The 27,767-nt window shown below is 37.2% G+C and overlaps 1 protein-coding gene across 2 annotated transcripts in view; it reads right to left on the reverse strand.

The window, feature by feature from the left end:
• LOC148949531 (transmembrane channel-like protein 7) overlaps positions 1-27,767 on the reverse strand; it is a 51,884-nt gene that overhangs the window by 14,325 nt on the left and 9,792 nt on the right. For both annotated transcript variants that reach the window (XM_089093557.1, XM_089093558.1), the window contains exon 2: positions 5,149-5,354. In XM_089093557.1, the coding sequence (XP_088949683.1) occupies positions 5,149-5,302 (154 nt within the window). In that variant the 5' untranslated portion in view covers positions 5,303-5,354. The remainder of the gene's footprint in view (positions 1-5,148; positions 5,355-27,767) is intronic.

Here is a 27,767-nt window from a genome sequence, read left to right on the forward strand (position 1 = left end):
CTCATCTGAATTTAATACGACCACCCATTCCATAAAAACCTTATATGCCTCCAGGGCATAACTTAAAGCCCTTGCCCCAGGGCTCTGGGGGGTTGTGCCAACCCTGGAGGCATTGTTATATGTTCTTTGGACTATTATAAACAAAATTGCCATCGCAGAATTTCAATCAGATACATTTGGTGAAATGAGGGGTAGTTGGGTGGGGGAGGGGCTACTTGACCTCCATCACTATTGAGTCTTAGCGGGGGGTGGGGGTAGCTGCGCTCTAATCACTTTGCCTCTTAAAAAGGGCCTCTTAAAAGGATATTTGGACTATTTTGAATAAAAGGACTGTCTCAAAATATCTATTGAATACATCTCGGGAAAAAACGACGTGTTTGTGTTTGTTCGTGTGTGTGCGAAAGGGGGGAGGGGGGAGCTGCGCTCTGATAAATTTGTCTCTTAAAAAGGGCAATACAACTTCTGAACTAATGAAGGGACTGAACTTTTACATAACGTTGATTCAATCGATCTTTTTGCTGTTGGTGCGAAATCGAGTGGTAGTGGCCGGCCGTCAGGTGGTATCTGAATCCTTGCTTCAAAGTCTTTACGCGCGACAGTTTTCCAAGTTTCCGATAATTCTATTTCGATCAAGGTTGAACGGACAATAATCTTCTCAGTTTATATGCCTACGGACTACAAATCATCTAGATCATATTCCAAGTTCGTTAGTGCTTGTCGGAAATTAGCAAACGCTATTTCAACTTGTCGCACCCAAATTTTATCATATATTGTTGCTGGAGATATGAATTGTGATTAGATGAATCCGGAAAGTCCTAGATCCCAAGTACTCTCGACTAAACGCTCTGGTCTAAACATAATGGACAACTATCTCAACTTCACGGATGTGCATAACTCTTGGGCAACTTCATCTTATAATGTGTTCTCTTCAACCAGTTCCCCTTTGCCAGTCACATGTGGATACGTCTATCAGCGCATCTGACCACTTACCAGTTAGTTATGTTTTCCCACCTAGTACATCTTCGAACTACAAACCTAATCTACCCAGTGAAAGAAAATGGCATCAGAAAGTTATGTGGGATAAAATTAATACCCCTTTGTACCAGAAGGTATATGACGATATTTTAGCAAGAATACGCGTCCCTTACAATTCACTTCACAAATCTTCTTCAGTTGCAGCAAGTGATAAACAAGTACTGATCAATATATGCTGTAGCGAAATAGTTCATGCCCTGCAGTGTGCAGAAAAGGCTGCAGTACCGATTTGTCGTGTTCGTATTGGCTCGGAATTACCCCACTGGTCCGAAAATTCGGATCTTGTAAATGCGTGTGCGGACGCGAAATTCTGGTTAAGAATGTGGATAGATAATGACCGACCAAGGCATGGTATAGTGATCTCCCTCCAATTGTATAATAAGCAAAGATTTTCAAAAACCCTCGGTAGACATTGTGCTCTAATTACTGAATCGGATAGTAAATATATAAAGCAAGAACTCGATCGCATGTGGAAATTCCTAAAAAAGAAGAAACGTAAAGAATCAGTTGATGTTCTGCCCAGTGAGAGCGAGTGGGTTAAATATTTTAAGCACGAGTTTTCATCGCCTAATGCTGATCTGGAAAATAAATTTTCTATTGAGCTCGATGCAAGTCTTGCGGAATGTTAACGGGAAGTTGGTTTTGTTGTTTCTAATTCGTCAGTTAGTGAGGCATTCTCGAAACTGAAGAAAAAGTTGTGGAGAGGGGTAGGTAACCTGTGAGGATTGCATCTGCAAGCGGGAAGTCAGAACCTTGTCGAGCACCTTTGTCTCCTGTACCAAATGATTTTTAATGCTGGGGTTGTTCCAGACCTATTCTTCACGGGGGTAATTATTCCTGTATTAAAGAAGGGAATAGACGGGGGGCAGTGTTCTTCTTACCGCCCAATTACTGTCGCGCCTATACTGTGCAAGTTATTTTAATTGCTTGTTGTAAATAGGCTTAGTGCTACATGTAACACGCCGGTTAACCAATTTGGTTTCAAGAAGAAAATGAGTAGAGAACACGCGCATTATTTGATTGCTAATTTGTTGATTGACGCCAATGATTCAAATGAGACTTTGTATTTTGCCAGTAATGATGTCAACCGCGCGTTTGACTCCAGTGTGCACCCTCAGATATTGTTGTCGGCCCGGAAACGTGGCATGGATAAGTCTCTTATACGCGCGATGAGGAATATGTATAGTAATTTAAAAGCGCGTGTAAATGTACCATGTGTTAATGCTTTAACCCTATCTTCTAGTCTTATACCCGTAGAGAAGGGAATACGCCAAGGAGCACTTACTTCACCACCGCTATTCAATAATAGTATTATTTCATCACAAGAACCGGTTCAGTCTACATGTATCTTTAGAGGTCTCAATGTTTCGCTGATCGATTATGCCGACGACATTTTGAACGCGAGTAGAACACTTTTGGGTAAGGAGTATGGTAACATAGGTCTTTCTTTCAATCCCCAGAAGAGTGAAGTTCTCGTATTTAATAGCCGCGTTAAAGATAGTGTACCAGTTGATGTTATTTTCGGAAATTATACGATTAAGTCTTCGTCTAAGATTATGTACATCGGCCTTCCAATTTGTAGCAATCTTAAAGAAACCCGCGATTGCCTTGTTTCGTTGTTCGCTGTAAAGACACGCAGAGCTTATGGAATTCTCGTTTCAATGAAGTGCCACTTCAACTGTTTTCTACTTGCAAGGGTGTATAATACTTTTGTTTTGCCACATGTGCTAGCCCTATCTCCATTTTGGAAAATATTTACCTCGTCCGATTGCTGCAGTGTTCAGTCGATTTTCTACAGATATGGCAAGTATCTGTTTCGTCTTCCAGTTTGGATGAGGAATTCGAATATATCTCTGAAGTATGTTATAGCCGACCCGCTTATAGCTGAACTGAATCGCCGTGCTCGATTTGCAAAGGCGTCTGAACCAAGCCCCTCTTCATTATATGTCGCAATAACTTAAATTTGTCTTTTTTGTTTGTCGTAGGAATGTTCTTAATCTTGTTTTTCTGTAGTTGAGTTTTCTTCGGATATTTTGTTGTTATTTGATGTTATTTTTTTTCTTTCTTTTCTTGTACTCCATTTACAACATTTTGTATGTTTAATAATGGGTAATAAAATAATAATAATAATAATAATAAAATGATTACCAAAATTTCGATGAAAATGTTGATCGGAAGTGTTTGGAGAAATGATGGGCGTGAGGATAGGGGGGGGGGCATTCGCCCTCCGATCACCTTCGACTATTAATAAGGGCACTAGTTCTCTCAATTTCAAATCAAATGAGCCCTTTTGAAGTTTCTACGACAACACTTTCTATAAAAACCTTACATGCCCCCAGGGCATAAATTTCAGCCTTTGCCCTTTAGGACTGTGGGGGATGTCATCCTTAAATACATTATTTATGGATCTTTCAACTATGTTGAGTAAAATGACAATCTGAAAATTTGATTGAATGTGTTTGGGGAAATGGTGGGCGTGGGAAGGGGGTTGGTTGATCTCCAATCTCTTTTGACTATTAAAAAGGGTACTAGTCATTTCTATTTCCAATAGAATGAGCCCTTTTTGAAATTTCTACGACAAATCCTTTGATACGAGTACATGTCTAAACAAAAAATAAATAATAATGAGCTGCCTGTGATTTTGTCCCTTAACATACATGCAGTCTATTTAAAATGATGGTTATCAACGACCGTTTATACAGTATGCCTATAAGTAATACAGTGTTGCATAGTTGCATACCAGCTAGCAGAGGAAAGATCACTGAATCCTTTTGGGGGCGAAGGAGTTGGATGACTGAAGCCTCAACAAGTGCATTCTTACGGTAAAATTTTCACAAAGTCGAGGCGTAATGGAAAAAAATTTTGAGTCATAGCATAATGAAAAGGGGCTGATGAACTTTGAATATTATATTAAAATTGATCAGCAAAAAAAAAACAAGCTTCTCACCTTCCCCTCTTTATACTTTTTTTGAGTTTCTATCTCAATGCTTAAAGAATGAGTCCTCTAAAACTTAGCAGTAGAGCAAAAGAACACAACAAATAATAATACAAGAACAACCTGTAAAAACCGCAAATTTTTTATTATGATGCTTTGAGAATGATAAGAATCATTTAGTTGCATTTGTAGTATACAATTCAATATCAGTTTATTTTCTTAAAAACAGTCACTAAATAAAAGTTTCGCAATTACCAAAAAGGCTATATTTGTACCAAATGCCTGTATTTGTTGTAATCTGAAATGCTATCAGCAAAGCACTAGTCAAGCTGAAGCACAGATTTTTTTTTCGGGGGGGGGGGGGGGCAGGAGCTCCCTCCCTCTCAAGTATATAGGATGGTTTCTGCTTTTTAAGTTTTAATGTAGATCCTTACTGCCCTTTGTAAAACTTACTTTATAGTTTGAGGGAAACTCCAAGTTATGACTCAATTAGCTGATCAGACCAAAAAAAAAAAAAAAAAAAAAGCAATTTAGAGAAGCGAATCTTTAGTTATTTAACATGAATCCATAAAAACTGAAAATTACAAGCAGCACTACTGACTACACAGAATACTTAGCATAAATAGAAAAGAAAAGTTAAAAAGGGTTATGTTAATCTTTATTTCGAGTCATCTAAATTTTCATTTAAGTTAAAACAAAATTAAAGAAAAGTCAAAGTAGAAATCAAAATTCAAAAAAAGGGGAAAAAAAATGTTCACTACTTGGTAAGGAAAACCTTTTATGTTCAGCCCAGTGTACAGCACATGGAAAAAAAATGGATGAAAAAAAATAATATTTTTCTGGTTCTCATAGGATTTCGTTGAGCAAAGCTTAAGGGCACTGCTTATTATTTTTTCTTTGAGACAATTTTTTAGTTTCTCTTATCAGTTTCTCATGCTTTTTAAACACCAAAACCTAAAAATATCATAAGCGGCAAATAAAAGTTCAAATAGCGATAAAATCCTTTTAATAATAAAAGTTCATAAAAATACTAGATATTTCGGTCACATATGCACTGACCGTCATCAGTTATCAATATTTTAAAATTATCTATATTTTAAGGGGGGCAATAACTAACTTCATTAGTGAATGCCTTGTATCATGAAGCAAACAAAGAAATATAATAAAAATGAACTAACCTGTAGCCATATTACTAGGCAAAAACGTATCATAACTACGGGGGTTAGTATTTGATCCACTATGGCGCCCGCTATTAAAATCTTCCTGATAAAATTCACCAGCAGCTTCTTCCCAGCCTGGATCTTTTCCCTTGATCCTCTTCATTTCACCCATGAAAATAACTGACGCAGATTAAGAATGATCCATCAGAGTTTAGAAGCGATATCTTTAAAAAGGTGTTTGATTAGAGTGTTTCATTGTTTTTTATTGGCTGATAACAAACTCAACAAACATCATAAAGATAACAGAGAAAAAAATCAACAATAACCTTTGAGTTTAGATGCATATAGGCAAGGGCCTGAGAGGTGGGGAGTCAAAACTAAATAAAAATTATTCTTAGGCCTTATTTGTTCAAACTCTCCAAGTGCATCCAACTTCAGGCATCACACAGTAAGATGAGTTTGGCAGAGTTTCTAAAACTTATTACCTATTTGCTGATAGGAATTTAGGATTGTGAGTAAGACAAAATATGATTGCACAATTTCATAAATAACACAACAAAAGTGGATTAATAATAATCTATCTGGATTAAGCAGAAGTATTAAAAAATGTCTTGATAAAAAACATTTGACTTTATACGTGGTGATAAAGAAACTTATAAAATGATCTATGGCGCAATCCAGATGCCAAAAGTGTAATCCAGAGTACTTATCTTATTATCTTATTGCGTTTTCTGCGCAAAAAGAGACAACAGGAAGGAACCACCCTCACAATATAGGTCCGGAGCACACTCCCCAGGAAAATTCATGGCCTAAAAATGTATTTTTTTGTATTTTGACCTCCCCCTCCCCCAGGAAAGGCTTCCTTCTAAGACTTAGAGTTATTTATTCATACAACTATAGTTGACAGTCTGATCATCTAACTGTGTCCGTAGATGATATCTGGGCTGTGCTAAAAACTGTTAAACAGTCCAGTAACCTTGATAATGACGGTATTTGTTTCAATCGTTTACCATTCATTATTCTGCTCTGTTTAGTCGTTTGCGACTGTTACTGCAAGCGTGCCTAATCTACTGCCCATGACAGTTTTTTAATCGGTTATATTAGCTCTATCCTATAGCATGGAAAAGATACTAAAAAATTACAGTAGCTACCGGCCAATCACTGTGTCAGACCCTTATAGCAAATTACATGGAACACTTTTTATTACCAGAAATTAATTCTAAGTTCGATTTCGGGTCTAAGTAAGTAAGTTTGTTGATAACTCGCAATATAAAAGAAAAACACAACATAAATAACATAACAATATTTATAAATCTCTAATCTGGAAAAAAATAAGTGAGGGGGTTATTAGAGGGCCAACAAGTCCAAAATGAGAAACATTTTTGTGATGTCTGTACCTCCTTGGTAAATATAGCTCAAATTTGAAATATTCAAAATAGCCTCAGCTTAACTGAAGATAGTCTTTTTTGCGCATCGGAAAATGCACTCTAGAAAGAAAAAGGATTGTAGGAGAACAAAGATTATGGTAAAATTTACATAAGTCTCTGTGGCTGTACCTCCCTCTATTAGGCGATATTTTACCATATGAGAAGCGAATATATTGCAGAGCAATAGCAACTAGAGACGAGCATGTAGTCGAAAGTGTATCAGAAAAAGTAATCCCAAGCCATTTCAACTTTGAGACACACTTGAGTAGCATTGTACCCACATGTAAAGGAGGAGCTGGTTTAGAAAGTCCGCAAACACAGTTTTAAAAATATATACAGCACACCACCTTGCCTGACTCCCTTCTTTACTGAGATAGGTTCGCATATATGAGACATTCATTTTAACTGAACCAACGAATTGGAATACCAATATGGTAGAACTTTTACTACGGAAGAATTAACTCCTGCTTTAACTAAGCAGTGAAGGGCTTGCGAATGTACAACGTTGTCAAAAGCACCCGAGATATCAATCGAGCAAAAATAATTTTTTGCATTTTTGCCGAGACTAGCAACTGACCAAGTATATGATGGGCTCGAGAACAACCAAAACCGGCTCTGAACCCAACTTGATAATCAGAAAAATCACATTTAGTCAAAACTTCTGGCAATGCTCGAACAGCTGGCTCATGAAGCAGGACACGGTAATTGGTCGATAACTGGAACACTGATCTGCGTCCTTTCCCTTCTTTAAAACTGATGTTACGATCCCTAAAAGGAAACTATCTATAACTAAGAACTGGGCGAAACACCTCCGGAATCGAAACTGAATGTCAGCTAACAATAAAGGACACTAATGCTTAAGTGATTGTAGCATAGACTATCCATATCAGAAGCACTAGATTCCTTAACCCTCTTAAAAGCCCGAAAGATATCATCACTAGATATTGACAATATATGGACTTGCCGAAGACCACAGGAAAGAGTATTAAGCAATAAGGAAGAAAACATGGACTGGATAGAATGTTTAAATGCATAAAAAACACAAATAAAATGAGCAACAAAATCAGTGATTTTGATAATCGAAATGGTAGCAGGCACACACTTGCTGCTAATAATTACATTGGACCAAGACTTCCGATCCGAGGGGCTATCCAAACCATTCAGGCGGCCTTGACGCAAGGAAGATCTAAACTGACGTTTCGAATTTTGCTTGATTCTAAATAGATCACCATACTTGGGCCGATCACAAGCAATCCAAAGGCGAAACCAAAGCTTCGCGCGTTGTTTAGCTCTTTTTACTTCTAGGCACACATTCCATAACGCTTTTCTGGTGTCAAATCTAACACGTTCAATAGGAACTGAAACTGAAGCAGCTGCCTTCAAACAATGTACAATCTGGTAATAGTAACAATTTAAATCAATCTTAGCTGTCGATGACATTACAGAGGTTTGTAAAAGGTGTAAAGATATTTTTAGGCTTGAAAATAACGAGCAAAGAATATACACATAATCTTCGAAATATACTTATTTCCAATTTGGTTTATAAAACTATTTATTTTTACAAGAAAAACGGTTTTAAATCAGTAGAACAGACAACCCAATTCTACAAGTTCAAGGCAACTGATCATCCTCAGTTTTATCATCCAAAATAATGACAGGAGGAATCACAAGTGATCCCATTGAACCTATAGTATGATCAAGGTTTGATCTAGCACCATTACAGTTATGAATATAGGTGAACTGTTTATATTTATTGTCTAACTAATAGCCACTAGGCAAAGCATCAAAAAAAAGGTGACTTCTTTCAGATTGGGACAGAAGATTGGCAATGATGTAACCAGCCACAATCCAATTTAATCCCTGATTTGTCACTGTTAGCAGACGAGTTCTGAGTCGATTACAAGAACCCGCGAAGAAAGATAGGGAAGAAATGTTCTTACGATTGCATCGCATATAGACATTGATGAGGACCGTATTACCGCATTTTATTGCCAGTAAATTATGATCAGAAGAAATAAGCTCAGGTTTCTTAGCGATGCGAACTAAATTTGCAAGGCCCCCAGAGGGTGGACCGCGCGTTTTTTTAGCTTCACGTACAAACATGTGGTGGGTGGGTGACAGTTTAAGAGTATCTGCATTGGCTTTAGTTAGAAAATGTTCCTGTAGAAAAACTATATCATAATCAAGAAGCTCATCGATAGGAAGATCTTTGTCTTTGGTTCCGTTAATATTAAGTGAAACAAAGCGAAATCTATTGCCACTAGTAATCATTTTTATCCTTATTCAGAGCTTTTTTTTAACACTGGGCATCTAAGACTATAGGATACATAATTTCTTCCACAGTTCATACAATTTAGGGTTTCAGAGCAAGGATTACCACGTGTATTATGATGTGCTGCAGTGCACCGTGAGCCATTTTGATTAGTTAATGATAGTGGGCGATTTCCGACAGTATCGTTTGGTGATTGCCAATAGTAACATCTAGGAGACAACTTTTGGAAAGGTCTAATTTTAAAAAGATCGTATCCCAAATGCAAACCCTCATTTATAGCTTTATTTAAGGCAGCATTGTCTGGAAATTCAAGGTAGAAGGAATTGGAATTTCCAATTTTAATTGCATCAACAAGACCGGGAATCATACTAATAAGCTCTGATTTTTGCAGAAGAACAGGGATGTTCCTCACAATACCAAACACTTTTTGATTAAGGACATGAGAGGATACATTTAGCTGACTAGTTGCAGCGGCAGCGAGAGAGACGGCTGAGGCTTTATCTCGGGTATGGACTACCCACCTTTTCTTGACAGGATCAGATCTCACACTTACGATACCGTCATGACCATCCAGGTTTTCAAGGGTCTCCTTGCGCTCAATAGGATCTTTGAGGTCAGCAGGTGGGTTTTTTTTTAATAACTGCATAGGACGGTTTTGAAGAGACAGAACACTCCTGCATTAACGACGGAGGACATCCAATTGTTCCAGGAAGGAGAGTTCTCATACACTCAGACCAAGAGCGCAGCTCAGACAAACAGGAGTTTACACGACAACTCAACACACAAAAACCATTGGCAGGAATAAGTGGTACTTCACTAGGGTGGCAGATAACAAAGACTGGCAGACCAACATAATCAGCATCATACTTTGCGATAGTATCGATAATATCAGAGACACTATTAATAAACGCATTTGTACCCACTCTCTTAGGCATAATTTACCCAGGATGGCAAAACTGGAAGATTTGCTTCCTCGTATCAGAAACCTGGGCGAGCGTGGAAAATTCAGACATATGTTTCTTCATAATATCTAGAGAAAAGCCTTTTTCGATACTGTTTTGGAAAAAATTCAGAACAGTGCAATAAACGAGTGATCCAGCAGTCCACGCGATCAGCACCGAATGCTGAATACATACAGAGTGAAGGAACCTGAAGCCTGCAATGATGTAAGAAGCCTGCAAACTTGTAAGAAGACTCCAAACCGAGTGTGGGCTAGATAACCGGATTCAACTTGTAAGAAGACTCCAAACCGAGTGTGGGTTAGATAACCGGAAAGTGAAGTCTTGGCTGATACTGTGAATACTTTATTCACTGGAGCTGGTTTTGTTAAAAAGAATAAAGCTCAAGTGCCTACAGTTAAAGCCTGCAATAATGTAAGAAGCCTCCAAACTTGTAAGAAGACTCCAAACCGAGTGTGGGTTAGACAACCGGATTCAACTTGAAAGAAGACTCCGAACCGAGTGTGGGTTAGACAACCGGATTCAACTTGTAAGAAGACTCCAAACCGAGTGTGGGTTAGATAACCGGAAAGTGAAGTCTTGGCTGATATTGTGAATACTTTATTCACTGGAGCTCGTTTTGTTAAAAAGAATAAAGATCAAGTGCATACAGTTAAAGCCTGCAATAATTTAAGAAGCCTCCAAACTTGTAAGAAGACTCCAAACCGAGTGTGGGTTAGACAACCGGATTCAACTTGAAAGAAGACTCCGAACCGAGTGTGGGTTAGACAACCGGATTCAACTTGTAAGAAGACTCCAAACCGAGTGTGGGTTAGATAGCCGGAAAGTGAAGTCTTGGCTGATATTGTGAATACTTTATTCACTGGAGCTGGTTTTGTTACAAAGAATAAAGATCAAGTGCATATATTTAAAGCCTGCAATGATGTAAGAAGCCTGCAAACTTGTAAGAAGACTCCAAACCGAGTGTGGGTTAGACAACCGGATTCAACTTGTAAGAAGACTCCAAACCGAGTGTGGGTTAGATAACCGGAAAGTGAAGTCTTGGCTGATATTGTGAATACTTTATTCACTGGAGCTGGTTTTGTTAAAAAGAATAAAGCTCAAGTGCCTACAGTTATAGCCTGCAATAATGTAAGAGGCCTCCAAACTTTTAAGAAGACTCCAAACTAAGTGTGGGTTAGACAACCGGATTCAACTTGAAAGAAGACTCCTAACCGAGTGTGGGTTAGACAACCGGATTCAACTTCTAAGAAAACTCCAAACCGAGTGTGGGTTAGATAACCGGAAAGTGAAGTCTTGGCTGATATTGTGAATACTTTATTCGCTGGAGCTGGTTTTGTTAAAAAGAATAAAGATCAAGTGCATACATTTAAAGCCTGCAATGATGTAAGAAGCCTCCAAACTTGTAAGAAGACTCCAAACCGAGTGTGGGTTAGACAACCGGATTCAACTTGTAAGAAGACTCCAAACAGAGTGTGGGTTAGACAACAGGATTCAACTCGTAAGAAGACTCCAAACCGAGTGTGGGGTAGACAAACGGAAAGTGAAGTCTTGGCTGATATTGCGAATACTTTATTAACTGGAGCTGGTTTTGTTAAAAAGAATAAAGCTTAAGTACCTACAGTTAAAGCCTGCTATAATGTAAGAAGCCTCCAAACTTGTAAGAAGACTCCAAACCGAGTGTGGGTTATACAACCGGATTTAACTTGTAGGAAGACTCCGAACCGAGTGTGGGTTAGACAACCGGATTAAACTTGTAAGAAGGCTCCAAACCGAGTGTGAGTTAGACAACCAAATTCAACTTCCAAGAGGGTCAGACAACCAGATTAAACAAAACGGAGCGTATTTGAAAGACTTGGGACTAGTTGTCAATGGCAAAAGAGACTCCAAAAATTCTTAATTGTTGATAAGCAGCCAAATAGCTCAACTTTGGTTCATAAGCCTTGGAATAACAATTTTTTTGGACAAATGGATGCAAAATTATTGGTTTTTAATAATTTTGGATCAGTGTTTTATAATAAAATTCAATGCTATTACCCCTTTGAATTATTTTAACAGGCTTAAATGTCAGGACTGAGTAAAGAGTCAGGAATATTCTTATTTCAAGAGCTCAGAGTTAAAAGAATTCTTATTTCATTCAAAAGTTCAGAGTTAAAAAATTCTTATTTCATCGAAAGTTCAGATGTAAAAGAGAAGAATGGAAGAACAACCTCGGTTCAGCTTCAGAATTAAAAGTGAAGTCTTGGCCGATATTGTGAATACTTTATTAACTGGAGATGGTTTTGTTAAGAAGAATAAAGCTCAAGTGCCTATATTTAAAGCCTGCAATGATGTAAGAAGCCCCTAAACTTGTAAAAAGACTCCAAACCTAGTGTGGGTTAAACAACCGGATTCAACTTGTAAGAAGACTCCAAACCGAGGGTGGGTCAGACAACCGGAAAGAGAAGTCTTGGTTGATATTGTGAATATTTTATTAACTGGAGCTGGCTATGTTGAAAAGAATAAAGCTCAAGTGCCTACAGTTAAAGCCTGCAATAATGTAAGAAGCCTCCAAACTTGTAAGAAGACTCCAAACCGAGTGTGGGTTAGACAACCGGATTCAACTTGTAAGAAGGCTCCAAACCGAGCGTGGGTTAGACAACCGGATTAAAAAAAACGGAGTGTATTTGAAAGACTTGGACCAGCTGTCAATGGCAAAAGAGACTCTAAAAGTTCTGAATTGTTGACAAGCAGCCAAATAGCTAAACTTTGGTTCATTAAACTTAGAGTAATAATTTTTTTTGGACAGAGGGATGCAAAATTATTTGTTTTTAATAATTTTTGGATTTTTTTTTAAATAAAATTCAATGTTATTACCCCTTTGAATTGCTTTAACAGGCTTAAATGTCAGGACTGAGTAAAGAGTCAGGAATATTCTTATTTCAAAAGCTCAGAGTTAAAAGAATTTTTATTTCATTCAAAAGTTCAGAGTTAATAATTCTTATTTCATCGAAAGTTCAGAGGTAAAAGAAAAGAATGGAGAGAACAACTTCGGTTCAGCTTCAGGATTAAAATAGAAGTCTTGGCCGATATTGTGAATACTTTATTAACTGGAGCTGGTTTTGTTAAAAAGAATAAAGCTCAAGTGCCTACAGTTAAAGCCTCCAATGATGTAAGAAGCCTCAAAACTTGTAAGAAGACTCGAAACCGAGTGTGGATTAGACAACCGGAAAGTGAAGTCTTGGCTGATATTGTGAATACTTTATTAACTGGAGCTGGTTTTGTTAAAAAGAATAAACCTTAAGTACCTACAGTTAAAGCCTGCAATAATGTAAGAAGCCTCCAAACTTGTAAGAAGACTCCAAACCGAGTGTGGGTTATACAACCGGATTCAACTTGTAGGAAGACTCAGAACCGAGTGTGGGTTAGACAACCGGTTTAAACTTGTAAGAAGACTCCGAACCGATTGTGAGTTAATAAACCGAATTCAACTTGCAAGAGGGTTAGACAACCAGATAAAAAAAAAAAACGGAGCGTATTTGAAAGACTTGGAGTAGTTGTCAACGGCAAAAGAGACTCCAAAAATTCTTAATTGTTGATAAGCAGCCAAATAGCTCAACTTTGGTTCATAAGCCTTGGAATAACAATTTTTTTGGACAAATGGATGCAAAATTATTGGTTTTGAATAATTTTTGGATCAGTGTTTTATAATAAAATTCAATGCTATTACCCTTTTGAATTATTTTAACAGGCTTAAATGTCAGAACTGAGTAAAGTCAGGAATATTCTTATTTCAAGAGCTCAGAGTTAAAAGAATTCTTATTTCATTCAAAAGTTCAGAGTTAAAAAATTCTTATTTCATCGAAAGTTCAGAGGTAAAAGAGAAGAATGGAAGAACAACCTCGGTTCAGCTTCAGGATTAAAAGTGAAGTCTTGGCCGATATTGTGAATACTTTATTAACTGGAGCTGGTTTTGTTAAAAAGAATAAAGCTCAAGTACCTATATTTAAAGCCTGCAATGATTTAAGAAGCCCCCAAACTTGTAAGAAGACTCCAAACCGAGTGTGGGTTAAACAACCGGATTCAACTTGTAACAAGACTCCAAACCGAGGGCGGGTTAGACAACCGGAAAGTTAAGCCTTGGCTGATATTGTGAATATTTTATTAACTGGAGCTGGCTATGTTACAAAGAATAAAGCTCAAGTGCCTACAGTTAAAGCCTCCAATGATGTAAGAAGCCTCAAAACTTGTAAGAAGACTCCAAACCGAGTGTGTGTTAGACATCCGGATTCAACTTGTAAGAAGACTACAAGCCGAGTTTGGGTTAGACAACCGGATTCAACTTGTAGGAAGACTTCAAATCGAGTGTCGAATAGACAACCGGATTCAACTTGTAAGAAGACTCCAAACCGAGTGTGGGCTAGACAACCGGATTCAACTTGTAAGAAGACTCCAAACCGAGTGTGGGTTAGACAACCGGATTAAAAAAAAAAAACAGAGTGTATTTGAAATACTTGGACCAGTTTTCAATGGCAAAAGAGACTCCAAAAATTCAAAATTGTTGTCAAGCAGCCAAATAGCTCAACTCTGGATCAACTTTGGTTCATTAGCCTTGGAGTAATAGTTTTTTTGGACAGATGGATGCAAAATTATTTCTTTTTAATAATTTTTGGATCAGTGTTTTATAATAAATTTGATGTTATTGTCCCTTTGAGCTATTTAACAGGCTTAAACGTCAGGACTGAGTAAAGAGTCAGGAATATTCTTATTTCAAAAGTTCAGAGTTAAAAGAATTCTTATTTCATATAAAAGTTCAGAGTTAAAAATTCTTATTTCATCACAAGTTCAGAGGTAAAAAGAGAAGAATGGAGAGAACAGCTTCGGTTCAGCTTCAGGATTAAAAGTGAAATCTTGGCTCATATTGTGAATACTTTATTAACTGGAGCTCGTTGTGTTAAAAAGAATAAAGCTCAAGTGCCTATAGTTAAAGCCAGCGATGAAGTAAGAAGCCTCCAAACTTGTAAGAAGATTACAAACCGAGTGTGGGTTAGACAACCGGATTCAACTTTTAAGAAGACTCCAAACCGAGAGTGGGTTAGACAACCGGATTCAACTTGTAAGAAGACTCCAGATCGAGTGTGGGTTAGACAGCCGGATTCAACTTGTAAGAAGACTCCAAACCGAGTGTGGGTTAGACAACCAGATTAAAAAAAAACGGAGTGTATTTGAAAGACTTGGACCAGTTGTCAATGGCAAAAGAGACTCGAAAATAATGAATTGTTGGCAAGCAGCCAAATAGTTCAACTTTGGATCAACATTGGTTCATTAACGTTGGAGTAATAATTTTTGTGGACAGATGAATGCAAAATTATTTGTTTTTAATAATTTTTGGATCAGTGTTTTATAATGAAATTTGATGTTATTGCCCCTTTGAATTACTTTAACAGGCTTAAATGTCAGGACTGAGTAAAGAGTCAGGAATATTCTTATTTCATTCAAAAGTTCAGAGTTAAAAATTCTTATTTCATCAAAAGTTCAGAGGTAAAAGAGATGAATGAAGAGAACAACTTCGGTTCAGCTTCAGGATTAAAAGTGAAGTCTTGGCCGATATTGTGAATACTTTATTAACTGGAGCTGGTTTTGTTAAAAAGAATAAAGTCCAAGTGCCTACAGTAAAAGCCTGCAATGATGTAAAAAGCCTCCAAACTCGTAAGAAGGCTCAAAACCGAATGCGGGTGAGATAACGGGAATCAACTTGTAACAAGACTCCAAACCGAGTGTGGGTTAGACAACCGGATTCAACTTGTAAGAAGACTCCAAACCGAGTGTGGCTTAGACAACCGGGTTTTAAAAAAACGGGGGGTATATGAAAGACTTGGACCAGTTGTCAATGGTAAAAGAGACTCCTTAAATTCTGAATTCTTGACAAGCAGCCAAATAGCTCAACTTTTGGATCCACTTTGGTTCATAAGCCTTGGAGTAATAATTTTTTGGACAGATGGATGCAAAATTATTTCTTTTTAATAATTTTTGGATCAGTGTTCTATAATAAAATTTGATATTATTACTCCTTTGAATTATTTAACAGGCTTAAATGTCAGGACTGAGTAAAGAGTCAGAAATATTCTTACTTCAAAAGTTCAGAGTTAAAAGAATTCTTATTTTATTCAAAAGTTCAGAATTAAGAATTCTTATTTCATCAAAAGTTCAGAGGTAAAAGAGAATAATGGTGAGAACAACATGGGTTCAGCTTCAGGATTAAAAGTGAAGTCTTGGCAGACAATGTGAATACTTTATTAACTGGAGTTGTTTTTGTTAAAAAGAATAAAGCTCAAGTGCGTACAGTTAAAGCCTGCAATGATGTAAGAAGCCTCCAAACTTGAAAGAAGACTCCAAATCGAGCGTGGATTAGACAACCAGATTCAACTTGTAAGAATTCTCCAAACCGAGTGTGGGTTAGACAAGCGGATTCAACTTGTAAGAAGACTCCAAACCGAGTGTGGGTTAGACAACCGGATTCAACTTGTAAGAAGACTCCAAAGCGAGTGTGGGTTAGACAACCGGATTAAAAAAACTGAGTGTATTTGAAAGACTTGGATCAGTTGTCGATGGCAAAAGAGACTCCGAAAATTCTGAATTGTTGACAAGCTGCCAAATAGCTCAACTTTGGATCAACTTTGGTTCATTAGCCTTGGAGTAATATTTTTTTTGGACAGATGGATGCAAAATTATTGGTTTTTAATAATTTTTGGATCAGTGTTTTATAAAAAAAAATTGATATTATTACCCCTTTGAATTACTTTAACAGGCTTAAATGTCAGGACTACGTAAAAAGTCAGTAATATTTTTATTTCAAAAGCTCAGAGTTAAAAGAATTCTTATTTCATTCAAAAGTTCAGAGTTAAAAATTCTTATTTCATCAAAAGTTCAGAGGTAAGAGACAAATAGAGAGAACAACTTCGGTTAAGCTTTAGGATTAAAAGTGAAGTCTTGGAAAATAATGAGAATACTTTATTAATTGGACCTGGTTTTCTTAAAAATAATAAAGCTCAAGTGCCTACAGTTAAAGCCTGCAAATATGTAAGAAGCCTCCAAAATTGTAAGAAGACTCCAAACCGAATGTGGGTTAGACAACCAGATTCAACTTGTGAGAAGACTCCCAACCGAGTTTGGGTTACACAACCGGATTCAACTTGTGAGAAGACGCCCAACCGAGTGTGGGTTAGACAACCGGATTCAAATTGTAAGAATACTCCGAACCGAGTGTGGGTTAGACAACCGGATTCAACTTGTAGGAAGAATCCAAACCGAGTGTAGGGTAGACAACCGGATTATAAAATGGAGTGTATTTGAAAGATTTAGACCAGTTGTCAATAGCAAAAGAGACTCCAAAAATTCTGAATTGTTGACAAGCAGCCAAATAGCTCAACTTTGAATCAACATTGGGTCATTAGCCTTGGAGTAATAATTTTTCTGGGCAGATGGATGCAAAATTATTTGATTTTAATAATTTTTGGATCAGTGTTTTATAATGAAATATGATGTTATTACCCTTTTGAATTACTTTACTACTACTACTACTAACAACTCATCGCAGCACCAAGCCGCCTGAGGCCAACACAGCTACGCACGCTCCTCCTCCACCCCAATCTATTCAAAGCCTCCCTTTTTACACCCGCCCACGAAGTTCCCATTTCCTTTAAATCTTTCTTTATGACGTCCTCCCAACCCAGGCGGGGACGACCTGCTTTCCGTTTAGCCCTAGATGGTTGGCCGAAAAGAACAATCTTCGGCAATCTGTCATCCTTCATCCGAACAACATGCCCTAACCACCTCAACCTTTCTTTCATTATAGACCTAGAAAGCGGTATTGAACCACATTTTTCGTATAGCCTATTGTTTGAAATACGGTCAGTCAGCCGGGTACCCAGAACAATCCTTAAGCAATTTCTCTGGAAAACATCTAGCAAATCTTCATCCGCTTTTCGGAGCGTCCATGCTTCAGAGCCATATTTGACCACTGTCATCACTGTAGCTTGTAATATTCTAATCTTGGTTTGTAGACATATCTTCTTATTCTTTAAAACCTTTCTTATCTGTGAAAAAAAATCCTGAGGCATGGCTATTCTACTTTTAAGACCTTCACAGCTCTCACCATCTTTACTAATAATACTACCTAGGTAAGTGAAGCAGCCCACCTGATCAATCTTTTCATTACCCAACGTCACCATTTCATCTTCACTTATTCCTAGCCTTAGTGACTTGGTCTTCCTAACATTAATTTTCAAACCAATACTAGCACCAACAGGCTTAAATGTCAACCAACAGGCTTAAATGTCAGGACTGAGTAAAGAGTCAGGAATATTCTTATTTGAAAAGCTCAGAGATAAAGGAATTCTTATTTCATTCAAAAGTTCAGAGTTAAAAATTCTTATTTCATCGAAAGTTCAGAGGTAAAAGCGAAAAATGGAGAGAACAACCTCGGTTCAGCTTCAGGATTAAAAGTGAAGTCTTGGCCAATATTGTGAATACTTTATTAACTGGAGCTGGTTTTGTTAAAAAGAATAAAGCTCAAGTACCTACATTTAAAGCCTGCAATGATGTAACAAGCCTCCAAACTTGTAAGAAGAGTCCCAACCGAGTGTGGGTTAGACAACCGGATTCAACTTGTAAGAAGACTCCAAACAGAGTGTGGGTTAGACAACAGGATTCAACTCGTAAGAAGACTCCAAACCGAGTGTGGGGTAGACAAACGGAAAGTGAAGTCTTGGCTGATATTGCGAATACTTTATTAACTGGAGCTGGTTTTGTTAAAAAGAATAAAGCTTAAGTACCTACAGTTAAAGCCTGCTATAATGTAAGAAGCCTCCAAACTTGTAAGAAGACTCCAAACCGAGTGTGGGTTATACAACCGGATTCAACTTGTAGGAAGAGTCTGAACCGAGTGTGGGTTAGACAACCGGATTAAACTTGTAAGAAGGCTCCAAACCGAGTGTGAGTTAGACAACCGAATTCAACTTGCAAGAGGGTCAGACAACCAGATTAAACAAAACGGAGCGTATTTGAAAGACTTGGGACTAGTTGTCAATGGCAAAAGAGACTCCAAAAATTCTTAATTGTTGATAAGCAGCCAAATAGCTCAACTTTGGTTCATAAGCCTTGGAATAACAATTTTTTTGAACAAATGGATGCAAAATTATTGGTTTTTAATAATTTTGGATCAGTGTTTTATAATAAAATTCAATGCTATTACCCCTTTGAATTATTTTAACAGGCTTAAATGTCAGGACTGAGTAAAGAGTCAGGAATATTCTTATTTCAAGAGCTCAGAGTTAAAAGAATTCTTATTTCATTCAAAAGTTCAGAGTTAAAAAATTCTTATTTCATCGAAAGTTCAGATGTAAAAGAGAAGAATGGAAGAACAACCTCGGTTCAGCTTCAGAATTAAAAGTGAAGTCTTGGCCGATATTGTGAATACTTTATTAACTGGAGATGGTTTTGTTAAAAAGAATAAAGCTCAAGTGCCTATATTTAAAGCCTGCAATGATGTAAGAAGCCCCTAAACTTGTAAAAAGACTCCAAACCTAGTGTGGGTTAAACAACCGGATTCAACTTGTAAGAAGACTCCAAACCGAGTGTGGGTCAGACAACCGGAAAGAGAAGTCTTGGTTGATATTGTGAATATTTTATTAACTGGAGCTGGCTATGTTGAAAAGAATAAAGCTCAAGTGCCTACAGTTAAAGCCTGCAATGATGTAAGAAGCCTCAAAACTTGTAAGAGGACTCCAAACCGAGTGTGGGTTAGACAACCGGATTCAACTTGTAAGAAGACTCCAAACCGAGCGTGGGTTAGACAACCGGATTAAAAAAAAACAGAGTGTATTTGAAAGACTTGGACCAGTTGTCAATGGCAAAAGAGACTCCAAAAGTTCTGAATTGTTGACAAGCAGCTAAATAACTAAACTTTGGTTCATTAACCTTAGAGTAATAATTTTTTTGGGACAGAGGGATGCAAAATTATTTGTTTTTAATAATTTTTGGATTTTTTTTGTAATAAAATTCAATGTTATTACCCCTTTGAATTGCTTTAACAGGCTTAAATGTCAGGACTGAGTAAAGAGTCAGGAATATTCTTATTTCAAAAGCTCAGAGTTAAAAGAATTTTTATTTCAATCAAAAGTTCAGAGTTAATAATTCTTATTTCATCGAAAGTTCAGAGGTAAAAGAGAAGAATGGAGAGAACAACTTCGGTTCAGCTTCAGGATTAAAGTGAAGTCTTGGCCGATATTGTGAATACTTTATTAACTGGAGCTGGTTTTGTTAAAAAGAATAAAGCTCAAGTGCCTACAGTTAAAGCCTCCAATGATGTAAGAAGCCTCAAAACTTGTAAGAAGACTCGAAACCGAGTGTGGGTTAGACAACCGGAAAGTGAAGTCTTGGCTGATATTGTGAATACTTTATTAACTGGAGCTGGTTTTGTTAAAAAGAATAAACCTTAAGTACCTACAGTTAAAGCCTGCAATAATGTAAGAAGCCTCCAAACTTGTAAGAAGACTCCAAACCGAGTGTGGGTTATACAACCGGATTCAACTTGTAGGAAGACTCAGAACCGAGTGTGGGTTAGACAACCGGTTTAAACTTGTAAGAAGACTCCGAACCGATTGTGAGTTAATAAACCGAATTCAACTTGCAAGAGGGTCAGACAACCAGATTAAAAAAAAACGGAGCGTATTTGAAAGACTTGGAGTAGTTGTCAATGGCAAAAGAGACTCTAAAAGCGAAAAATGGAGAGAACAACCTCGGTTCAGCTTCAGGATTAAAAGTGAAGTCTTGGCCAATATTGTGAATACTTTATTAACTGGAGCTGGTTTTGTTAAAAAGAATAAAGCTCAAGTACCTACATTTAAAGCCTGCAATGATGTAACAAGCCTCCAAACTTGTAAGAAGAGTCCCAACCGAGTGTGGGTTAGACAACCGGATTCAACTTGTAAGAAGACTCCAAACCGAGTGTGGGTTAGACAACCGGATTCAACTAGTAAGAAGACTCCAAACCGAGTGTGGGTTAGACAACCGGAAAGTTAAGTCTTGGCTGATATTGTGAATACTTTGGGTTAGACAACCAGATTAAATAAAACGGAGTGTATTTGAAAGACTTAGACTAGTTGTCAATAGCAAAAGAGACTCCAAAAATTCTGAATTGTTGACAAGCAGCCAAATAGCTCAACTTTGGTTCATAAGCCTTGGAGTAACAATTTTTTTGGACACATGGATGCAAAATTATTGGTTTTTAATAATTTGTCGATCAGTGTTTTATAATAAAATTTGATGTTATTATCCCTTTTAATTACTTTAACAGGCTTAAATGTAAAGACTGATTAAAGAGTCAGGAGTATTCTTATTTCAAAAGTTCAGAATCAAAAATTCTTATTTCATCAAAAGTTTAAAGGTAAAAGAGAAGACTCCAAACCGAGTGTGGGTTAGAAAACCAGAAATTGAAGTCTTGGCTGATATTGTGAATACTTTATTAACTGGATCTGGCTATGTTAAAAAGAATAAAGCTCAAGTGACTACAGTTAAAACCTGCAATGATGTAAGAAGCCTCAAAACTTGTAAGAGGACTCCAAACCGAGTGTGGGTTAGACAACCGGATTCAACTTGTAAGAAGACTCCAAACCGAGCGTGGGTTAGACAACCGGATTAAAAAAAAAACGATGTGTATTTGAAAGACTTGGACCAGTTGTCAATGGCAAAAGAGACTCCAAAAGTTCTGAATTGTTGACAAGCAGCTAAATAACTAAACTTTGGTTCATTAACCTTAGAGTAATAATTTTTTTGGGACAGAGGGATGCAAAATTATTTGTTTTTAATAATATTTGGATGAGTGTTTTATAATAAAATTCAATGTTATTACCCCTTTAAATTACTTTAACAGGCTTGAATGTCAGGACTGAGGAAAAAGTCAGGAATATTCTGATTTCAAAAGCTCAGAGTTAAAAGAATTTTTATTGCATTCAAAAGTTCAGAGTTGAAAATTCTTATTTCATCGAAAGTTCAGAGGTAAAAGAGAAGAATGGAGAGAACAACTTCGGTTCAGCTTCAGGATTAAAAGTGAAGTCTTGGCCGATATTGCGAATACTCTATTAAATGGAGCTGGTTTTGTTAAAAAGAATAAAGCTCAAGTGCCTACAGTTAAAACCTGCAATGATGTAAGAAGACTCCAAACCAAGTTTGGGTTAGACAATTGGATTCAACCTGTAAGAAGGCTCCAAACCGAGTGTGGGTTAGAAAACCGGATTCAACTTGTAAGAAGACTCCAAACCGACTGTGGGTTAGACAACCGGATTAAAAAAAAAAACGGAGTGTAGTTGAAATACTTGGACCAGTTGTCAATGCCAAAAGAGACTCCAAAAATTCTCAATTGTTGTCAAGCAGCCAAATAGCTCAACTTCGGATCAACTTTGGTTCATTAGCCTTGAAGTAATAATTTTTTTTGAAAGATGGATGCAAAAGTATGTGTTTTTAATAATTTTTTTGATCAGTCTTTTATATTAAAATTTGATATTATTACTCCTTTGAATTACTTTAACATGCTTAAACGTCAGGACTGAGTAAAGAATCAGGAATATTCTTATTTCAAAAGTTCAGAGTTAAAAGAATTCTTATTTCATTCAAAAGTTCAGAGTTAAAATTCTTATTTCATCAAAAGTTCAGAGGTAAAAAGAGAAGAATGGAGAGAACAACTTCGGTTCAGCTTCAGGATTAAAAGTGAAGTCTTGGCTCATATTGTGAATACTTTATTAACTGGAGCTGGTTTTGTTAAAAAGAATAAAGCTCAAGTGCCTATTGTTAAAGCCAGCAATGATGTAAGAAGCCTCCAAACTTGTAAAAAGATTCCAAATCGAGTGTGGGTTAGACAACCGGATTCAACTTGTAAGAAGACTCCAAACCGAGTGTGGGTTAGACAACCGGATGCAACTTGTAAGAAGACTCCAGACCGAGTGTGGGTTAGACAGCCGGATTCAATTTGTAAGAAGACTCCACACCGAGTATGGGTTAGACAACCGGATTAAAAAATAGTTCAACTTTGGATCAACATTGGTTCATTAGCCTTGGAGTAATAATTATTGTGGACAGATGGATGCAAAATTATTTGTTTTTAATAATTTTTGGATCAGTGTTTTATAATGAAATTTGATGTTATTGCCCCTTTGAATTACTTTCACAGTCAGGAATGAGTAAAGAGTCAGGAATATTCTTATTTCATTCAAAAGTTCAGAGTTAAAAATTCTTATTTCATCAAAAGTTCAGAGGTAAAAGAGATGAATGAAGAGAACAACTTCGGTTCAGCTTCAGGATTAAAAGTAAAGTCTTGGCCGATATTGTGAATACTTTATTAACTGGAGCTGGTTTTGTTAAAAAGAATAAAGCTCAAGTGCCTACAGTAAAAGCCTGCAATGATGTAAGAAGCCTCCAAACTTGTAAGAAGACTCCAAACCGAGGCCGATATTGTGAATACTTTATTAACTGGAGCTGGTTTTGTTAAAAAAAATAAAGCTCAAGTGTCTACATTAAAAGACTGCAATGATGTAAGAAGCCTCCAAACTTGTAAGAAGACTCCAAACCGAGTGTGGGTTAGACAACCGGAATCAACTTGTAACAAGACTCCAAACCGAGTGTGGGTGAGACAACCGGATTCAACTTGTAAGAAGACTCCAAACCGAGTGTGGGTTAGACAACCGGATTTTAAAAAAGCGAAGTGCATTTGTAAGACTTGGACCTGTTGTCAATGGTAAAAGAGACTCCAAAAATTCTGAATTGTTGACAAGCAGCCAAATAGCTCAACTTTGGATCAACTTTGGTTCATTAGCCTTGGAGTAATATTTTTTTTGGACAGGTGGATGGAAAATTATTTCTTTTTAATAATTTTTGGATCAGTGTTCTATAATAAAATTTGATGCTATTACTCCTTTGAATTATTTAACAGGCTTAAATGTCAGGACTGAGTAAAGAGTCAGGAATATTCTTATTTCAAAAGTTCAGAGTTAAAAGAATTCCTATTTCATCAAAAGTTCAGAGGTAAGAGACAATAATGGAGAGAATAACTTCGGTTCAGCTTCAGGATTAAAAGTGAAGTCTTGGCCGATATTGTGAATACTTTATTAACTGGAGCTGTTTTTGTTAAAAAGAATAAAGCTCAAGTGCGTACAGTTAAAGCCTGCAATGATGTAAGAAGCCTCCAAACTTGTAAGAAGACTCCAAACCGTTTGTGGATTAGACAACCGGATTCAGCTTGTAAGAAGATTCCAAACCGAGTGTGGATTAGACAAGCGGATCCAACTTCTAAGAAGACTCCAAACCAAGAATGGGTTAGACAACCGGATTCAACTTGTAAGAAGACTCCAAAGCGAGTGTGGGTTAGACAACCGGATTAAAAAAAAACTGAGTGTATTTGAAAGACTTGGACCAGTTGTTAATGGCAAAAGAGACTCCAAAAATTCTGAATTGTTGACAAGCTGCCAAATAGCTCAAAATTGGTTCATTAGCCTTGGAGTAATAATTATTGTGGACAGATGGATGCAAAATTATTTGTTTTTAATAATTTTTGGATCAGTGTTTTATAATGAAATTTGATGTTATTGCCCCTTTGAATTACTTTAACAGGCTTAAATGTCAGGACTACGTAAAGAATCAGGTATATTCTTATTTCAAAAGTTCAGAGTTAAAAGAATTCTTATTTCATTCAAAAGTTCAGAGTTAAAAATTCTTATTTCATCAAAGGTTCAGAGGTAAAAGAGAAAAATGAAGAGAACAACTTCGGTTAAGCTTTAGGATTAAAAGTGAAGTCTTGGCCCATATTGTGAATACTTTATTAATTGGAGCTGGTTTTGTTAAAAAGAATAAAGCTCAAGTGCCTACAGTTAAAGCCTGCAAATATGTAAGAAGCCTCCAAACTTGTAAGAAGACTCCAAACCGAGTGTGGGTTAGACAACCAGATCCAACTTGTGAGAAGACTCCCAACCGAGTGTGGGTTAGACAACCGGATTCAACTTGTAAGAAGACTCCAGCCCAAGTGTGGGTTAGACAACCGGATTCAACTTCCGATCCCTCCGATTACTTTCGACTATTAAAAAATAGCCCTCTCAATTTCCGCTCGAATGAGCCCTTTTCGAAGTTTATATGACAGCGCTTACTATAAAAAAAAACCTTATTTGCCCCCAGGGAATAACTCACAACCTTAGCCCTGAGGGCTGGGGGGGGGGGGGGGTTGTCATACTTGAATACATAATTTACGGACCCTTCAACTACGTTTAACAAAATGGCTTTGTCAAAATGTTGATCGGAAGTGTTTGGGGAAATGATAGGTAGGTGGGGGGGGGCATTCGCCCTCCGATTGCTTTTACTATTAATAAAGGCACTAGTACTCTCAATTCCCAAATGAATGAGCCCTTTTTTCAGTTTCTATGACAACACTTTCTATAAAAAAACTTATATGCCCCCTGGCATAACTTACAACCTTTGCCCTGGGGGCTGTGGTGGATTTGTCATCCTCAAAGACATAATTCCAGGACCTTTGAACTACATTGAACACAATAGGTATCTCAAAATTTTGGTTGGATATGTTTGGGGAAATGGTGGGCCTGAGACGGGGGTAAGTTGCCCTCCGATCAGTTTCGACTATTAAAAAGGGCACTAGCCCTTTCAATTTTCAATCGAATGAATTCTTTTTGAAGTTTCTATGACAACACTTTATATAAAATCCTCATATGCCCCCAGGGTATAAATTACAACCCTTGCTCTGTGGGCTGTGGGGGGAAGGTCATCCTCAAAGACATAATTTCCGAACCTTTCAACTACGTTGAACAAAATGGCTATCTCAAATATTTGATTGGATGTGTTTGGTAAAATAGTGGGCGTGAGAGTTGGGTTAGTTGCCCTTTAATCACTTTCAACTATTAAAAAGGGCACTAGCCCTTTCAATTTCCAATTAAATAAGCCCTTTTTGAAGTTTCTACGACAACGCTTTCTATAGGGACCTTATATGTCCCCAGGGCATAACTTACAACCCTTACCCTGAGGGCTGTGGAGGGGGTGTCATCCTCAAAGAACTAATTTCCAGAACTTTCAACTACGTTGAACAAAATGGATATCTCGAAATAATGATTGGATAGGTTTGGGGAAGTAGTGGGCGTGAGAGGGGGGTTAGTTGCCCTCCAATCACTTTTAAAAAGAGCACTAGCCCTTTCAACTACCCATCGAATGAGCCCTTTTGAAGTTTTTACGACAGCGCTTTCAATAAAACCTTATATGCCCCCAAGACATAACTTACAGCCCTTGCCCTGAGGGTGTGTGTGGGGGGGTTATCATCCTCAAAGACTTAGTTTCCAGAATTTTCACTATGTTGAACAAAATGGCTATCTCAAAATTTTGATTGGATGTGTTTGGGGAAATGGCGGGCGTGAGAGGGGAGGGGGTTGGTTGTCCTCCAATCACGTTCGACTATCAAAAAGGGCACTAGCCCTTTCAATTTCCAATCGAATAAGCCCTCTTTCAAGTTTCTACAACAATACTTTCTATAAATACCTTATATACCCCCAGGAAATAACTTACAACCCTTGCCCTGAGGGCTGTGGGGAGAGTGTCATCCTCAAGGACATAATTCCCAGACCTTTCAACTACGTTGAACAAAATACCTGTCTCAAAATGTTGATTGGATGTGTTTGGGGAAATGGTGGGCATGAGAGGGGGGTTAATTGCCCTCCAATCAATTTCGACTATTAAAACGGCACTAGCACTTTCAATTCCCAACTCAATGAGTCCTTTTTGAAGTTTCTATGACAACGCTTTCTATAAAACATTATATATCCCCAGGGCATAACTTATAACCCTTACCCTGAGGGCTGTGGGTGGGGGGGGTCTTCCTCAAATCTAATTTCCAGAACTTTCAACTACATTGAACAAAATGGCTATCTCAAAATTTTGATTTGATGTGTTTGGTGAAATGGTGGGCGTGATAGCGGGGTTAGTTGCCCTCCAATTACTTTTGACAATAAAAAACGGCACTAGGCCTTTCAGTTTCCAATCGAATTAGCCCTTTTTGAAGTCTCTACGACAACGTTTTCTATAATAACCTTATATTCCCCCAAAACATAACTTACACCCTTGCCCTGAGGGCTCTGGGGGGGAGTGTCATCCTTAAAGACATAATGAGCCCTTTTCAAAGTTTCTACGACAACGTCTTTGAAACGAAGTGTCCTGGTCTAAAATAAAAAATAATACATTGTTCCAACATCGTTTCTTTACTTAGGCAGCGCAATCGATAATATTTTATACATATATAGATTTTTCCTCGCATTTCCCTAAAGTTTTCCCTACAAAGCCCTGAAATTTGGCAAACAAATAGTCTAAAGGGTATGTTATCCTTGGTGTCTGAGAATTTGAAGACAAAATTAGAATTGTTCATGAAATACTGTCCTATGTGAAACATATAGATATTTTAGAAAGCTGAAGGACATTAAACAAATTTTAGATGTGAAGAAAATAATCTATAAAAATTTGTATTGTATTGCAATTTTTCTTCTGCATTATTATGAAAAATTTGGAGCTTCCCAGTAGAAAGTATACTTTGTTATTTTTGCTTTTTAGCCAGCAACATTTGAAAAAAAAAAAGTTAAAAAAAAACAGAAGTGAACAAATAAGTGAAGACTTGATAATGGCAAGCTATAACTTAAGGGTTTTATTCAAAAGCTGGAAAGGGAAGTCCAAAGAAGGTATAAAGCTTTCTTATCTTTGCACTACCAAATCAGTTCAAATCTTTACCCTAGTGGGGTCTATGGCTGGGTTGAATAGGAGATGAAGAAGAGGAGACAATTACAAAAGCTCAAGATAAAATCATTTTTGAGGGATGGCAGGCTTTTTTCTTAATATCCTATAAATTCCTTTGCATAATAAACTTTTACTATTAAAATTAAGTGAAATAATATTTACCACTTCTGAATCCAC

The sequence above is a fragment of the Artemia sp. Qi Xiang Cuo genome, chromosome 8 (assembly GCF_049724085.1).
Source record: "Artemia sp. Qi Xiang Cuo chromosome 8, ASM4972408v1, whole genome shotgun sequence".
Lineage (NCBI taxonomy): Eukaryota > Metazoa > Arthropoda > Branchiopoda > Anostraca > Artemiidae > Artemia > Artemia sp. Qi Xiang Cuo.